The 17,687-nt window shown below is 38.8% G+C and overlaps 1 protein-coding gene across 4 annotated transcripts in view; it reads right to left on the bottom strand.

Annotated features, from left to right (window-relative positions):
- Positions 1-17,687, bottom strand: part of LOC108670911 (orphan steroid hormone receptor 2) — a 79,971-nt gene that overhangs the window by 10,437 nt on the left and 51,847 nt on the right. Inside the window, exons 1-5 of one of the 4 annotated variants that reach the window (XM_047882498.1) lie at positions 11,712-11,822; positions 8,050-8,758; positions 4,453-4,748; positions 3,311-3,520; positions 1,392-1,457 (exon numbers count right to left, since the gene is read on the bottom strand). In XM_047882498.1, the coding sequence (XP_047738454.1) occupies positions 1,392-1,457; positions 3,311-3,520; positions 4,453-4,748; positions 8,050-8,219 (742 nt within the window). In that variant the 5' untranslated portion in view covers positions 8,220-8,758; positions 11,712-11,822. Of the gene's footprint in view, positions 1-1,391; positions 1,458-3,310; positions 3,521-4,452; positions 4,749-8,049; positions 8,759-11,711; positions 11,823-17,687 lie in introns of those variants that run through there. The other 3 variants (XM_018158407.2, XM_018158408.2, XM_018158409.2) reach the window with 3 other exon arrangements.

Raw genomic sequence — 17,687 nt, 5'->3', positions numbered from 1 at the left:
CCGTTATTTCATTATGTACAAGTTACGATCAAAATTTTATTCCTACTTTATTGTCTCTAAATAGGACGAGAAGATTATCTTTCATTTCAATGATCAGTAAGTAAAGACAGATAATTTTTACTGATCAAATTTTTTTAACCATATCACTTTCGTGAGTTGACAAAAAGATGGGGGAGGCGTACAAAATACCGGTTTGCCAAATGGTTGTTTCTTATATTTTCAAGATATGACAGGGAAAAATAAAAATACTTTACAAAATTTCTTCTCAAAAACTCGTTTCCAAATAGAAACTGAAGAAGTGATCTAATTTCTTCCCGCTGAGAAGCAACTCAGCGGATGAAGAGATGTGAATATTAAGTTTAATTTAGGCTTTGGTGGATTGGATTTACAACAAAGAAAGCCACACAAAAAAGCCCCTGGATAGAAACGCATTCTTACTAAGCGATAATTCAACATAGTAAAGGTTTCCTTCAGAGTATCTCCATTAATTGAATTTTCAAGTTCAAAATAGATTCGTACAAAGATAGGTACAACTATCTACACATGCGACGGCTTCAGGCAAACAAAACACAAACAAGAGGGTGCGAAAGGTGCTGACGGGAGTGTGCAAACGATTGAACTGATGTGCACGAGAGCACTAAATATAAAGCAACAAAGAACGTTAGATCGCACTTCATATTTCTCTCTCTGTTACAATACCGCCAGGTTACCGCGTGATCTAAAGCCCGAAGTGGGCTGCAAGTCATTGGGCCACTGGGGTGTTTACATGGCTCGTCCCACACTTAAGTTTGTCACTAGGAGTATATTGCACTGCCAGCTCAACTCAACAGCCAGTCTTGCTAAATTACGAATAAGTGCTCACATTTAGAATTAAACAGGAGAATTTTATTTGGAAGTCTGATGATGGTTTCAGGACAACTAATAGATAACGACAAATTTTCCTTAGCTAAATCATTCTAAATCATCATAATATATTAGTAAGACGTAATTAATTTCAAATTTTGGGAATGCAGAAAACGAATCTACGTGGAATACAAAACAAACAATTTTGAAAGCAACTGAGGGCAGCTGAGCGCCGAGCTCTAGACTATACAAGAGCTTGATGAACACGCCACGCGCAAGTAATATTGCATTCATTTATAACAAATAAAGCTTTTAGCTTTGGTTTAGGGCCACAGATAAACTGATCAATATGATGTTATTGTGAGCCACTTCAATCATAAAATATTAGGCCATTGAAAATATGAGAAATTCAGAGAAGTCATAGGTTATGAATCAGCTTTTTGCATGAGTAAAAGATATTTTTGGGAGAACAATTATAGGTCATAATTTAGCAAGACTGCGGACGTGAGTATAGGAGAGCCAGCAGGGTATTCATGAGTGAGACGTACTAGGCTTGGCTGAGTGAAGCGCTTTTCTTGGCTTGGCGTGGCCGGTGAACAACATGCCATCGCTAGCTATTGTCGCGATCGTCACAATGCCACAGGACAGGGGGATGTGAGTGAGGAGAGAGAGAGAAAGAATATGATACACGGTACAGCAAGGGTCACATCACTCTTGCAAAATATCATTAATATTATTATTAATTATTATGATTATTATTATGAACAATATGGCCAGAGACATCTTGCAAAAGCAAAATCGACAAAAACAGAAACTAGTTTATGAATGCGGTGCAACAGTGCCGTTCATTTAAGTTCGTGTGTCGTTTAGGGCAATCACTTAACAAGGTGCAACTCCTTCCAAGAAACCAGTGCAATACGACATTTAAAGAATTGAACACCAAGCAAGGTCACCAACCAGTAACCCCAGAATAGACGAGGCTGCAGTTTACATTCTCGTTTAATCCATTCTTTAACACCGATAAAAGTCACCGGCCTAAGTAGCATAGTACACACACAAAAAAAATTATTTCTACTGGAATATCAGTGAATAATTGCGGTAACAACAGTGAGAAGGAGTCGCACCTCGAGCTACGACGCATCAATGATTAGGACCTCAAAACAAAGTAAGACTCGTGACAGATCAGACGGTTAACCGCACACGGTTAGTGGCGGAGGAGAATGAGTGCTGTGCTGATAGAATAATAGTTCCAAGCAGCTTAAGAGAAGCCTACCATAACCTAATTGTCAATGATGCTGACAATAAAGGATTCTTGCTCCTCTGATACTTGAGTTATACCTCAATGCATAACGAGGATTATTAGTATATTAGGTAAATGATAAGATTATGCTGAGTGACAAGTTCCCTAATAGGTACGCTTGTACGTAATGATTTTCAGACACACTTGATAAATATGGCACGTTTAAATAACAAATATAAAACTTATTACCAAGGAGGTGAGATTATAAAGTTAAAAAAATGTAAAAACTGATTAAATATTAACATAATTAATGTGTGAAGCAAATGAACTGATAAGTTTTAACAGTATTTTAATGGTTAAAATTTGCTGACTTTACTGTTATAAGGGAAAATTGAAATGTACAGAGCAAAAATAAGTTAAAAGTTGAATGTTGAAATTTATGAATTCATGACTTAGGTAGAATAGCTATTATAAAAAAACTGTACTTTAAAAAATCCAATTTACCCATAAACCTTTCATTACCAGCAATTTAGAGTGAACGATAAATAGAAATGAAACTGTTGAAGTGTACAAACTCTTAATATTTTCCCCCTGTTAGTGTGGCGTATTAATAGGAAAGCTTTCTAGTCCATCAGGGAGGTCATCTCCGGGAACATTTACAGTACAGTATGAGAGATCACCAGGAAGATGACAAAAAATTAGTTCAAAATGGGATTTGTCGAAAAAAGAATTTGCTTGGACGTTAAATAAATTCCGATTATATATTTTATCACGGAACAAAAATAAAATTTTACTGAACTAAATTATACTGTTTATTGTTCGTGAATGACGCACGTAAAACGCTTTATTACATCGCGTTAATCTCATAGAAATGAGCAAGTACGCAGCAAAATGAAGTTAAGACGATATGGTCCATCAGAGTGCGGAATGACCAGTGAGCGCTCTTAACTCAAACGATGTTCAAATAAATTTTATAATTTATATTTGATCTTATTCCTGCGTTCTGGCAGGTTTATTAGTTTGTTCACATTGAATAAAACTCGTTAGTTCAGACAGTAATCAAAACAAAACAAACGGGATCCAAATAGGCATGTAGGAAAAGCAACACACGAAGCAGCGATCATTTAACGCCTGATGATCAGTTATGTTTAGCAAGAAGCAGTGGCAGCAACTGGGACAGAAGGAGCAACAAACAAGGGAACAAAAACAACGAAGAACACCACAAACTTTTGTACAAGTCCTTAGTATCGGTCTTACAATCGCTGCGCATGCCCATCTTGAGGCACTTCTGTAGCCTGCAGTACTGGCAGCGATTACGGTGATGCTTGGTCACCTCGCACGCTTTTGCGTTCCGACAAGTGTAGCCCAACTGCTTGCGGATGCTGCGCTTGAAAAAACCTTTACAGCCTTCACAACTGATGGCTCCGTAGTGACGACCTAAAGAATACATCACATTATTAATCAATTAATCAACGTAAATAGCCCAGGTAAGAACTGAGAGGATTAGAGGAAAGTTGAATAAAAATTAGGAGGCGGTGACATGCGCTAACTAGAGAAATGCCGTAGCTCTCTGAAGATTATTAATTAATTAAGTAGAGATTAATGTGGCTCAGATATTTTGAACGTACAGGATGTTAATGGAGCTAAATCAAGATTGGACAATCACAGCTTTGTTTATAGTCTACAGTAGTCATGATGCAATTGATTTAAAATTATATAGTAAGGTAAGTGTTGTCAGAAGAGGTACTAAAAAAAATATATTAACAGAGATAATAGCTACAGCTTGAAATCAGAAAGAATAAAAATATTAGGATAGAAAACTTGAGTAGGCTTAACAACTGTTCTCCAAAATGAACGTAATTGGTTCGTAATTGATAATGGATGCAAGACATGTAATAAGCGTCGGCCCTATGATATTTAGTTAACGAGAAAAATTTCTGTCTATTAGAGTAAATTTTTAGGTATACAACTGCAAGCCCACAATAAAATTTGATTTTCAAAAAAATCATAATTTCAGAATGAGGACGCTTATGAATCTGAATTAGGACGTCCTGGTGCAATGCAGCTAATTATAAACTCGAACATGTGAAGCAACATATATTAAATTTTAGTATAATTAATTAATATATTTTTTCTTAAGGCTAGAGGGATTGTCAACAAAATAATACATTAAACTTAGATATTTTCAATAGAATTGCCAACATTTAATGAAGTTAATACCATTCAAACACAGAAATTCACTAATCATTGAGTTACCACGTCATAATAAGAAATCAATGTCGTAGAGTTCATAATAGAAGACAATTAGCCGTAAAATGGGCACAGCGAAACATGAAACCAGATCATGGCGTAGATAAAGATATACGCACCTGAGGCGCGATCACCACAGACGACGCATAGGTCGAGCGACACGTTCTGTCCCGACGTCCGTGATGCGTAGCCAGATCTCGAACCACCATCCGTAACGCTGCCTACAGCCGTACCGCCGCTGTCGTTGCTCGTGTCATCGCCGTTAGCGTTGATGGCGTTCAGGTGTTGCTGATGTTGTTGCTGCTGTTGTTGTTGAGAAGCAGCGAATGCTGCAACCAAAGAGCCTCTGGAAGCCTCGTGTAGGTCTTTATAACTTTGGAATTCTTTGAAGCGATCTATCCATGCTGCAGCAGATCTGTAAATGAAACTCTATTTTAGATAGCGTCCCGTGGAAGACAGTAAAAGTGAATAAATTGAGTTATTATCGGACGGGTTATGTCCTCTTGCTGATGATGAGAAAACGAACTAAACTTGATTAAATAAATTGCATGATGGAAGAGCTAAGCAGCATCTTAGCTAAACGCGGATTAGGAACTAGCTGAATTTCTTTCGACTCAAAAACAGCATTCATTTTGATATGAGGGTATAATGAGAGCTATAGGATGGATATATTTCATCCATAGAACAAAAATAAAAAACGAATAACGTGTTTTCGATTTTTGAAAAAAGAAACCGAAAGGATGAAGATATTTCTGCTCAAAAAATTGCAACCAAATTCTGCTTAAATCGAGATTATTGGTCTAATGAATGTTCTAATTATATTTGCGCAGTGAGTTACAAAAAAACTAATGTCGTCGCCAATGAGCTATCTAAATAATCAATCTTTCGGTTCAAAGAGAAGTAGTTGATCACCCCAAAGGAATGTACAGTTAGTTCAACATTCGTCGAACAACTCAACATGAAAGAACAAACGGATAAAAAAATAGAATGGTAGGACTTTAATGAGATAGAAGCAGTAGAAAAAATAAGTGAATAGTTCAAATCTAACATAAAAATAATGATAAATAGAGGGAATTGCGAAAGCTAAACAGCGGCCAGTAGCAGCCCGGCATAGATAGGAAGGAAGCAGAGACGGCACACAGCAAGGGTCAGAGCTGCGCTGACGGCATCTCCTGCAGCAATGCGGTCCGCTGCATTGTTATAGTCTGCCAGGCAACAGGTCAGCTCTTACATGTGAGAAAAAAAAAGAACTAGATTCTGAGTACAAGTTCATCCCGCCACTTCATTTGTACTAGAGCTAAGATGAAACTATGCGAGGCACTCTTGGATTTTCAAGAATTGATAGCAAGCGACGTAACACACGTGATCGTGTGAGATGGAATAAGTGTGTCATAAACACATACTTGCTTTTCCTCACGAATAAAAATTGTTGTGAAATTTGACTCATAGGCTACAGCAGTTTTTAATTTAACAAGGTCATGTTGGATCGATAAAACCATGTATGAACAAATGCCAAGTGTTTATACCGAAAAAATTATCTCAGATTGCTATTTGCAGCTAAATAGTGGCAAAGATCTTAGAAAAATTAGCTAACCGAACTAGATCAAAAGCTTAGTAAACGGAAGTGTGAAGATTCTGATAATGAACGCCCGGTAGGTCAGAGCAAGGAGGCCTCTAGGCAGAAGAAGGCATAGGGCGTGACCGGCCGACCGCCCCCAGCAAGAGCATTCCAGGCCAGCTTGTCGGCACCAGCACAGTGACACTACACAACGACTCAAGACAAACGGCACCGACACAGCGACACCACACAATGACTCAAGACAAACGGCACCGACACAGTGACACTACACAATGACTCAAGACAAACGGCACCGAACACAGTGACACTACACAATGACTCAAGACAATACCTGCGCTCAGCATCAAGCTCTCTACGAGCAAACGAACTTCTAGCGGACGGCTAGTTCAAGCTAATTGTTGCGACCAATGTACCGATAGAAATGTATAATTAAGTAACGCTTGAAAGTGAGTACATATAATGCATTCTGGTGTAGTTTTAATGTAGATTAAATATTCTGATTATAATTGGCCATGATCAGCATGTAATTTTCTTAGAGAATAAGGCTAACGATAAATCATTAGTGTACCTAATTAATAAAATAGAGTTAAATCCCAAAGACTGCTTTGCTCGGTTGAGAATGAACTCAATGCAGCGGAAGGCACTGCGATGTAAATTTAATTTTTGAAGTCAATAGCCAATTCCAATTCCTTCACACGCTATGATATTGAAAACTTTATTTTGAACTATAACATTATCAACCAAATTTCAACCGGTCGAGAAACGGATATATGAACAGAAGAGGTGATAACATATCAATAGAATATCAACAGAAACGGATTAGACAGCAAAAATTTAAAGAAGAAATAATGCCGTTGCTATAATTCGTAATGGTAATTTCCGCTTTAATTTATAAATCTTTAAATTATAAATTAAAATTTAATCTTTAAATCTCTAAAAATCTTTAATCTTTAACTTTGTGACGTTAACCGTAGAGCAGTAAAAAAATCCGCTAACTGTGCTGCAAATGTCACAAGGGGAAGAAAGCTCGATGCTCTCGAGCGAGGTCACAAAAAGTGACCCGGTGCCGCGGTCAGGACGGCCGGAGACGGACCGAGGAGTGCCAGTCTGGAAACCAGTGCAACTCGGGCGGTCGTGAATAGCTGACATTTTAAGGAGTCCACATCCGCAACGTAAATATACTGCATTCCTTATACGTAGCTTCTTATTCAAGAAAAACTAGCAAGATTGTCGTGCAGGATCTTTAGGGTCTTAATCATACCTGAATCTCTTCAAGGTTTTTCGCAAGAGAATAAAGGTGATTTCCAGAAAACAGAGATTACCAAGAGTTTGAAATCAACTTAATTTCATTATTTAACTTGAATTAATGTAGTCGTTTTCATCTAAATGGACTATTATTTTAAACACATTATACGTTAATTTGAACATGGAGGCAACGTGACTTAACAACTGTTAGTCAACAGCCTCAACTGAATCGAGGAGCCATTCTATCTGGCCGTTTAATTGAACGGAAGTAATCAACTGCAGAAACACAATGACAAACAACTATGTGACATAGTGACATAGAAAGAGGAAAATAGACTCATGTGGGGAAGATGATTCCGTGATGACACAGATAACAATGAAGAATTTTTAGACGAGGAAGTCCAAGAGAAAAATAAATCGCTACTAGAACCATTATACGAAATCAACGTGTTACTTCAAAAATTTCACGCACAATCTGCTCTCAAATACAGAAAATAATTGCTTTGCCGTACGTAACAACGCTAAGGCTGAGCCAAAGAATCCATGTTGAATGGCTTTGGTTACGACAGCGTTGGTGAGGTAAGTGTAGCTGAAAAGAAAAATGAGGAGAACATACTCTTTGATGACTAAGCGAAAGGTTAAAAATAAGGGTAAAGGGATTTCAAGAAAAATACAGCAGAATATATTATATGAGAACACTTATAAAGTTGTAAGATGAAGAGATATAGAAGAAGAACTCGAGATGAACAGTAAAATTGTCCGCTATTTTGGTAATTTCACGGACGAAACACTCAGAGAAGTAAAGATTAAGATACTTTGCATTATCAGTATACACGTATAAGATTACCAAGTAAAAAGAAAACCAGTGAGTCTAGCAGCAATGATGACTTACGGGGAGCCAGCGTTCGAAACTGCAGCGTTGGCAAGCAGGAGGGTATGATGGCTGGCCCCCAGCATGCTGTGGCTGAAGAGGGCAGGATTGGTCACCATGAGGCTGGCGGGGGACGAAGAAGTCGAACAGTTGATCAATGCAGAATTGTCAAGGAGGGACGACGCGGGCATTGGAGGTATTAATGCGGGAGTTTCTACTAGCGAAGTGCTAGGGGAACGCGGCGAGGCCTCAGAAGAGCTATGGGGGTTGCTCTTCAAAGTGTTTGGTGGTAGAGAAGTGGGAATCAACTTGCTGTCTGATGCAGCTTGTCGACTGTCCAATAAGGCGGAAGGGACAATGAGAGCCGGAGAGAAGGAAGAGTTTTTGTCTGTCACCGTAGTTGGTGAAGTGGACGTCGCGGCTTCATTCGACTCGTCACAATCGATCAGAAATCGTTCCGAGGGCGAGTCCGTTGGACCAAACTCCGTATTTGAGTCGCGGGTAGTAGAGACGGAAGATGCGTCGTTGGGAACATCCAAAATCGAGTTGGAAACTAAAGATTTAGTACTATGCGACGACTCGTAGGTCGTTTTATTGCAATTAATTGGGGGTCCAGAACTAGTGGGTGGCAAGTTAAGGCTATGGGTGAGCAGTCGAGGCTGTACGGTAGGCACTGTGAGGATGGTTGTGGTGGCTGGTACACTACGGTCCGTACGGCTTGAGGCTATTTCTGCACAGGAAGAAGTACAAAACGTTAAAATAACAAACTTCATATTTTACATTAGGAATTTAAGTTTGCAGGGGCACAAAAAAGTGCAGGGTGTAGTAGAAATACAGACATTTATCTACATTCTGTTCATCGAGGCATAAGCTTGAATGATTTGAATATGAATGTATTGGAATTTTTGCAGGAATTTTCTTTTTTCAATTGAATTTCTCCTCTCTAAATATTGATGAAATAAATTTATTGGTAATTGAGTTGTCGATATTTTATTCTGAATAAATATCAATAACAGGGCTAAGTGACTTTTAGAATTTCTTGAATAGACGATTCGACAAGAAACAGTTAAATGAGTTTTAATTTACGATAATTTCCAATGTAGACTCTTCTTTCTAAAATAAATTAACTGAAGCACAAAAAACAAAATAAAAGTGTTTAGTTGATATAAGTAAGAAAACTATAATGGTCATACGACGAGAAGTTTTACTTCATTTGTAACGATGTTCAAACCAAACTAATAATTTGACGAAAACTTGAAATAAAGAATCAGAAACAACATTGCAAATTTAGCAACGATGCTGCGGCTAAATTGCGGCTCCTGAACCATAAAGATCGCTTCAAAAGAAGCTTCAGAACAACGATGGCATTCTTTTTAAGGAAATATTTCGTCACGAGGCGCCATTGAACAACACTAGGTGAGGTTGTGACGATCGAATAGAGTGTGGCCACCAGTGTGCATTCAGCCATGTGCCATAAAGGAAGGTGAGAACAGCAGGCGCAGACCGTGTCATGTAAGAGGTCATGCAGCGTTAAATAAAACCACTTCGCTGGCAATGGAGTAAACTATTGTTGTTTAAACACGTAATATTGTTTGAAATAAGCAATATTACGTGTTTGATTTCATCAATTGCCAAAGATGCGAGTTGTTTGGTCAAAAAAGTGGAAAGAAATACCTCAAATATCTAAAGCACACATGAATGAAGTGGTTAGAATCCACACAAGTATCTAAAGCACACATGAATGAAGAATGCAGCCATTCAAGTGATTGAATGGACTGAGGTTACGGAGTGCTTAGTGATTTTACTAACAAATACAACTTTAATAGGTCATGAAATTAAAATGGACTTGTTTGATTTCAACACAAAAACCATCTTAGGTAATTGAAGTGAGGTATACTTCTAACCTGCCTTTTATACAGAAGGAACAACAGTGAAGTGTTTGCATAGCTCAGCTTCCCTGCAAACAGCGACAACGCTAAGTAATTCAGAAAGTTGTGCAATTTTTCCTATAAGAATATACAAAATTTACGTTCCAAATTACAACTACTCCCACTTAAGTGTAATAAATCAACTTATTAATATCCAAATATCCAATAACGATTGCAAGCTAATTGGTAAAACATAATTACTTCCGACTCGAAGTGTAACATATCGAATAAAGAATCGGCAAGGCCTAGCACTCAATAAAGCAATATATGGGAGCAGTTAAAACTGTGTAAATCATCGAGACTGCGTAGTAACAATGGCAAGGCGAAGGTAGTTGCCTTTAGAGCTGTACGGATCGGCTGATGGCTGAGCTAGTAATGGGTGGGCGATAGTTTGCCCTTATTCTGTACGCTTTTTAGTAGCATAGGAAGCCTTTAGCTGAGAAGATAAGGAGGGGTAGACCCGCAGGCAACGAAGGTCAAGATAGAAGGCAAAAACTTGTTGCTGGCAGCGGTAGCCGACAGACTGTGGGTAGCATTATTGCTCTGGAACTGCTCAGCACTAGCACCGAGCAAAAGCTACCCTCGTGTTCCCGGTTATCCGACACTCACGGCATTTTAGAAACTTATCAAGTGTTTATTGTTGCAAGTGTTGTTATAACTAAAACTTGATTCGAATCCTCAGAAAAGTCAGCACTGAAATCTACTGTAAAATATAACTTTGGGGATAATATTGACACGCAAAATATTTAAAAGAAAAATGTCAGTGCTGAGAAGTATACATTCATATTCAAAATCTGGAGAATAATAAAAATATCCGTGATTTATGGCTTCAAAACAGAACGGTAGTTCAAACTCTTCACTTAATTATTGCCTTAATACCAAATATACACATCTACAAAATTATCTTTCTAATTATGATACATGTACAAATAATGTAACATCCTAAAAATTCATGGTAAAAGCAAACACTGTTAGCAGGCCATTGCACGCTAAAGACATAAGTGAAGTTCGTGGCTGGATAGCATGTAAGGCACTGGACCACACCCATGTCTGATGAACTAGAGACACACGTTGTGTCATGATCACCCCTACAGTGTCGAGTTCTCAGCTTAATGAATACACTACACAAGGCAAACTCTTCACAATCACCGTTGAGTAACACATCTTGCTTCCAGGACGTGCCAAATCTTACGCGTTGCGCAACGGTCAGATGGACTAAGCGATTGTTCTAAAAAGTTGACACAAATTTGAATAACAAACCATTCTGCCTCGAAGACTCGTACTTTTTTCAAAACTCGTCTGCTTTGAAACACTGAATGGAGAAAACGTGATTAATTTTAAACTTCGAACTCACCGGCACGAAAAATCGAAACTTCACCTAACGTAGTAGAAGCCACTGTTTAGCATTTCGAAACCATCAACAATTTAAACATAGAACTTCCATTTCTTTCAGAAGCAGTTGGGAAAACCGTTTTACCAATAACAACCGTACATCTGTTCAGTTCTTAGCTCTGCATCAGGTGTCTTTGCTTATTAATATAAAAATTTCTAGGCACGAGCCATAAGCATATATTTTTTCCAAGAACGGCACAAGATCAATCCAGACCTTCAATTTAGTCACACAGTTTGCGTAATATACAGAAGAACATAAAATAAGAATTAACTGATATAAATGAAGATGCAAACCATCACAGACGAGGCTTAAGGATCGCAAAAAAATAGATAAAATAAAACAATCAGGACATGAGTACGAACGGAGAGCAAGGATTTGACGTAGGCGGTGAGAGAAGCTGAGGCAGGCAAGTGGCCCTGGATGGGAGGCGGTAGCAGTTAGTAGGGCGCTCCACTGACCAATGCTACCGCGGCTGAAGGTCACGCGAGACTGGCCGCAGCCACACATTCAGACTGCGCATAGACGCACACACATACACACACACATCCTTCGCTCACACATACGTGGTTGCCCTCAACCTACCGCCTGCAAGGCAGGCCATTGATCAAAGCTAGTCAAGCCTTTCATTCAGTAACACAAGTACAAAATCGAGTTTCGGCTTAACAACAACGAGTCAGAAAAGAATTGCACATCATGACTACTACAATCAAACGTCATCAAAAAACATTGGCAGAGAAATAACCTGACTAATAGGCTAATAAGTTCAACAAAAATTATGTTGTAATATTTTGTTAATTTCGTGTAACCCTGAGCTTCAGCATACTTAAAAAATTTGACCGCGATCGCTGAAAACTTACAAGATGGTTCAATGTTTCAAAAGTCATTCGACTGTCACCAATAAATAGAATTTTCTTAATATTAACTTACATTTTAGTTGGCTAATTCAGAAATCAACAAATACATACACGTGCAAAACTTTAGTTCAAAGTAGCTCAACCAATCATATATTATCACATTGATTCGGAAGGTAGATCACATAAATGCTATTTGCCAAGTTTGTTACGAAAAAAAAACGCAGTCCGCGAACTTGGCTATTCTGATGAACGAGGGACGCTATAACCTCGTTACGTGCAGCTGCGAGGGTCTCAGGTACGACGAAGCTCGCACAACATCGCTATGGAGCATCGCTGAAAAACTCGAGCAAGTAAAAAGTTGTCTCCAACTGTACATCGCCAGCATCCCAGAATGAGCCAGATAGGCAGCAAGCACTACTTAATATTACTTCCTGGAGTTATCAATATTAGTTGAGTAGAAGTGCTATAGGCGACGCCTTTTCGCTCAAGTGACAAAACGGGACCGACTCAATCGAATCTGTTACATTTTTACAAAGAATAATCAATTTCGTTCGAGAGTGGGCATTATGTTTTCTAGATCGGTTACTATGAAAACAGACTAATCGGAATGATATTGCATTGTAAGTTGTAGAAATGTAACATGTAATCAGGACGAGAAAGGGAACGTGAAATTTTCATCTTCTCATCATTAATGCCAACATCATTGATTTCCTAAAACACGGACAACCAACTTGTAGATATTTCTGTATCTTCGTAGCTATTTGTATGCTCACCTCGAACATTTCCTGCCTATGTTTCAGGTCAGCAGCAGCGAGTGTACATACAAGACCTCTATACCTGACAATGGCCCTCCATAGATGTCAGCATTGTACATTACTCTGCCAAGCTCGTTGAACACAAATTTAAAATTGGCAGAAACTTAAAAGGGTGCTATACACAAATGCCTTTATCGTAGAAAATGGTTGAATGAAGAATTTAATAAAGGAGTTCGCATGAAATCTAATGCGTTCATAGTAAATAATAAATTTCTAAATTACATAAAAAAACTAGGCGCACACCGTTAAACTTCAAGCCCCTTAATTATCAAGTAAATTATTTTCCAGATGTAAATGAGCTTTGGGGTCCATTTGCCAATTGAGCATGGAAATATTTGACTCACCGTCCACAAATGAAACTATTTTCACTAATATATATTAGCAAACTTCACATAATGGGCTAATAATCAGCGATAATTGGCGCATGGCCTTAAGGAGTACACGGAGAAGAGGCTGGGACCACTTAAAAATTTTCAAGGATGGAGAACACATGAGCCAGACGAGGGCTCCTATATAGCGCCATATATGTCCGCTTGACGTCCATAAACGTGCTCAACTAATCGCGTTTGACATTATAGTGCCGAGTCTGTGCACAAAATCCAATAGTAGATTATAAATTTAAAATCTGAAGCTGCCACTTAGCTTAAAAAAATCAATCATTTAACAATATATAGACGCAAATATTATCTTATTCACGCAAATATTATTTTTCCAGCGGCAGGCGTTCTGCAATTGAAATAGTCAACATAAATTTTACTCATGCCTGTAAGTAAAACTTGGAAAATGTTCCACAAATATTCGAACAATGCAACTTATTTTCTCTGACAAAGCTATAAAAACGGTCTGAGTGTTGCTTTGAGCTTTGGGAGATCGAGAAGAACTACTTCATTGTGAATAAGTCACATATAAGTCACTATAGCATACGTCAGAAGCGAGCATGTCTCGGCCAGCAATGACGCTGTTCGGCTCATGCGTCAACAAGGAAATGCAAGTCATCCGAATGTGACATGCTAGAAATTGGCCTCAATCTAAAAATTCCAAGTTAAAATCAACGCCTTCGATTAATGAAGCTGAATTAATGAAACCGCAATACGCTGCTCACGGATGTAATGAGAAATTGGAACATAACACTATTTCAAATCGCAACGAATATTTTAAGATTACGAAAGTCATAAATATAAATCGCGAATATACATATATATATGTGCCGAACGAAGATTGAACTAAATTCTATTAAAAAGTAAAAAATATATATCTATATGTAAGCTACAAGCTCAATGAAAAAACTTCAGTTTAAATTGAATCAATATCTTCGAACTCAAATGAATAGTTGTTCTCGAATGACTATGCTGGTCAAATATAACAGATAAATTTTGAATGCACAAAAAATTAATATTGTTTCAGAAGCATAGTAATGTTAGCGCCTTCACTCCATCGTTCAAGTTGATATCACAAATACCGAATGATTGAAAAAATGACTAATTAAACGAACTGAAGTATTCCAACAGGAAGAAAAACTTACAACAGCCACAGTAAAATACAGTTTCTCAGAAATAATTTCCTAATACTTAATGTATACATATACAGCAGATACTTGCAAACATCCTTCTACCCAAGGTAATTGAAAATGACCTTAAAAATATCCTGCATGAACTATATTTATATTAAATGAAAGGAGCAAGGCTTGAACAATAATGTCAATAATTTAAAAAATCCCGATCTTGTAAACGAAAATAAGTGAGTAATTTTAGCACAGGGTGAGGGCTAATTACACATCGGGATCATAAATACGTACCTGCTCGCATGCGGCCAGCGCAGAAGACGCAAGCACACCTGCTTGCTGCGAACGCCTATTTCCGCACGGGCGGTTAAACATCGCACGCCCCAACGGCGAGGCGTCGCAACATTGAGGATGCTCGAGGCTAATCATTTAGGAGGCTCGACAAGCCTTGCCACGCACACCAAGTGACCACAAGGGGTCAACTACTCAACAAGTTAAGCAGAAAGTGAGCTCCACTACTGCAAGATGGCAACGTCAAGCGCTCAAAGTTATTGCAACAGACGCGGTGATCAGGTGACGGCATCTACGTATAAGCTCCGTGTATTCTGACCACAACAATAGCTACTAATATAAGAAAATTGGATGTTAATGCACTAGAATAAGCATGTCATCTTTGAATCATATAACCGTCTATTTGCTTTATAATTTTACATGAGCCACTTTTTCACGAGATGTTGTTCCTATCATTTGCCATATCCATCGTAAAACAGGCAAATAATGAAGCGTGAGCTACCTACGGGTAATTTTAAGCAAATTCATAGTGATCCATCCTAAATTATTTTGAACGTTGAAAAATTGTATTCCTCACACCCTCAACAAAATGATGCCAATCGTTCAGATCCTCGTCATTCAGCTAACATGTAAGAGCCTTCACCATCTCCGCGCAGAGGCGGGTTTGGCATGAACGAACGAGTTCGTCGGTGTAGAGCGGGGGACAACAACTTGCCCCTGAAGTGGAGGGGGTTACTGCGGGAGGGGTTCAGGGGTTTGGCCGTCCCCACCACGAGACCAGTTGAAAGGTCATATAAGGGGGTCTGAATGCCAAATACCGGAGCAAGGGCACAGGGGCGGAGGAGCCACTAATACAGAGCTGCTCTTTAGTGCGCACACCCCAACTTCTGCTCTGCGCTGCCACCAAAACCGCTGCCCCGCCAACACTGTAACTTAACTCGAGTCATACAGTAACTACACTCGAGTCATACAGTAACTACACTCGAGTCATACAGTAACTACACTCGAGTCATACAGTAACTTCACTCGAGTCATACAGTAACTTCACTCGAGTCATACAGTAACTTCACTCGAGTCATACAGTAACTTCACTCGAGTCATACAGCAACTTCACTCGAGTCATACTTGTAACGGTTTCTTCATCCTGAAGACCACGAGGTAATGAAATTGCAGAATCATTAACGCCCGGCAAAGTGAGTTATAATTAAAAAAATCATTTATTGATAATTTGCTGAGATTGTCAGTTTTAAAAGAACACTCTTTGCACTGCCTAGATGGAAAAATAGGCATGGAATAGTGTAACGCTTTGATTAGGTAGTACTTATTTAATATATTACATCACTAGAAGACCGAAAGTCCGAGTTAGGTGGCTATAAAATTTAATAAACTAAAATATTCCTGTCAATTATTATCATCAATATTTCATACTCTATTAGAGTATTGGATACTCTATTGCTATTGGCTAAGGAAAGATTTGATAGTGAGAAAAGTGAACACTGTACATAGTTAACTATCAAACAACGTCGGTAGGTTCTCAGGTATGTACTTGTTTCAACAAGCAGGTTGAACGTCGCAAACGAATGACGTAGGCCTAATTACAAGCAGATCTGGCCACGGCCACTAAACCTTTCAGCTCATATCAATGAACACGACTTAAATCCAGTATTTTAAATGCATCATACACGAAATTTAAATGAGCTGCAAGCTAGCCATTGAACATTTTACTTGTACGAGGTAAGGATTTCCGGGAGCTGCCAAATAGGGTAAAAAGGTAGCACAATAGCAGAGAGCTTTAAGCGGTACCGCTGACCCCAGTAGCGCCAAGTCTGTCAGCTTCCGGGTTGCTGTGAGGGAGGAAGCTGCTCGGTAGCGAACTGACACACTAAGTCTTGTGTAACATCGAGTCTTTACATGGCTCCTATTGAGCGGCATCAAAACATTTCGTGTTCCTCAAACGCCTACATGGGAATCGTACTTTCGGAGGCGAGGAGAAATCGATGAGGAAACACTACTTGTCGGAACATTGGCAAGACTCGAAGAAACAAATAAGTAACATGATAGTGGGGAAAAATTCGGATGATTGAGATACGAGTCAATAATAGGTAAGAAAATTATAACAATTATACTGAAATAGGATAAATATGGAAAAGTAAACGATGCAAATACGTAAACGGAAGCGTCTTTTTGGTTGCGTTGGACTTAATATATACGAGGGCCTTGGTAGTTGTTACGGTATGTGCGCAAGAATAACAAAACTATGCCGCAATATACAATAAGGGAGATCGTTGCAACTATGAGCAAAAATTGTAACAACTTTAACAAGCAAATGTGTTTAATATGTGTAATGTGAGACTACAAAATCAGTGTAAATACTTCTACTAAGAATAAGATTTCCGTCCACCTTGAAATTAAATAAGGAATACAAACATTTCATTGCACTACGCACGCATAGACAATCAAAAGAGTGAAATCTGAACGCAAAGCGCAGAAGTATTAACCTACTGTACTCCATTACCTGCGCCCAGAAGTATTTACCAAGTGCACTCCATTAGCTGCGCCCAGAAGTATTTACCTAGTGCACTCCATTACCTGCGCCCAGAAGTATTTACCAAGTGCACTCCATTACCTGCGCCCAGAAGTATTTACCTAGTGCACTCCATTAGCTGCGCCCAGAAGTATTTACCTAGTGCACTCCATTAGCTGCGCCCAGAAGTATTTACCTAGTGCACTCCATTAGCTGCGCCCAGAAGTATTTACCTAGTGCACTCCATTAGCTGCGCCCAGAAGTATTTACCTAGTGCACTCCATTAGCTGCGCCCAGAAGTATTTACCAAGTGCACTCCATTAGCTGCGCCCAGAAGTATTTACAGAGTGTAC

The sequence above is a fragment of the Hyalella azteca genome, unplaced genomic scaffold (assembly GCF_000764305.2).
Source record: "Hyalella azteca isolate HAZT.00-mixed unplaced genomic scaffold, Hazt_2.0.2 contig1382, whole genome shotgun sequence".
In the NCBI taxonomy this organism is placed as follows: Eukaryota; Metazoa; Arthropoda; class Malacostraca; order Amphipoda; family Hyalellidae; genus Hyalella; species Hyalella azteca.
Note: the sequence above shows the minus strand (reverse complement) of the source record. Positions and strands in the feature narration are given on the sequence as shown.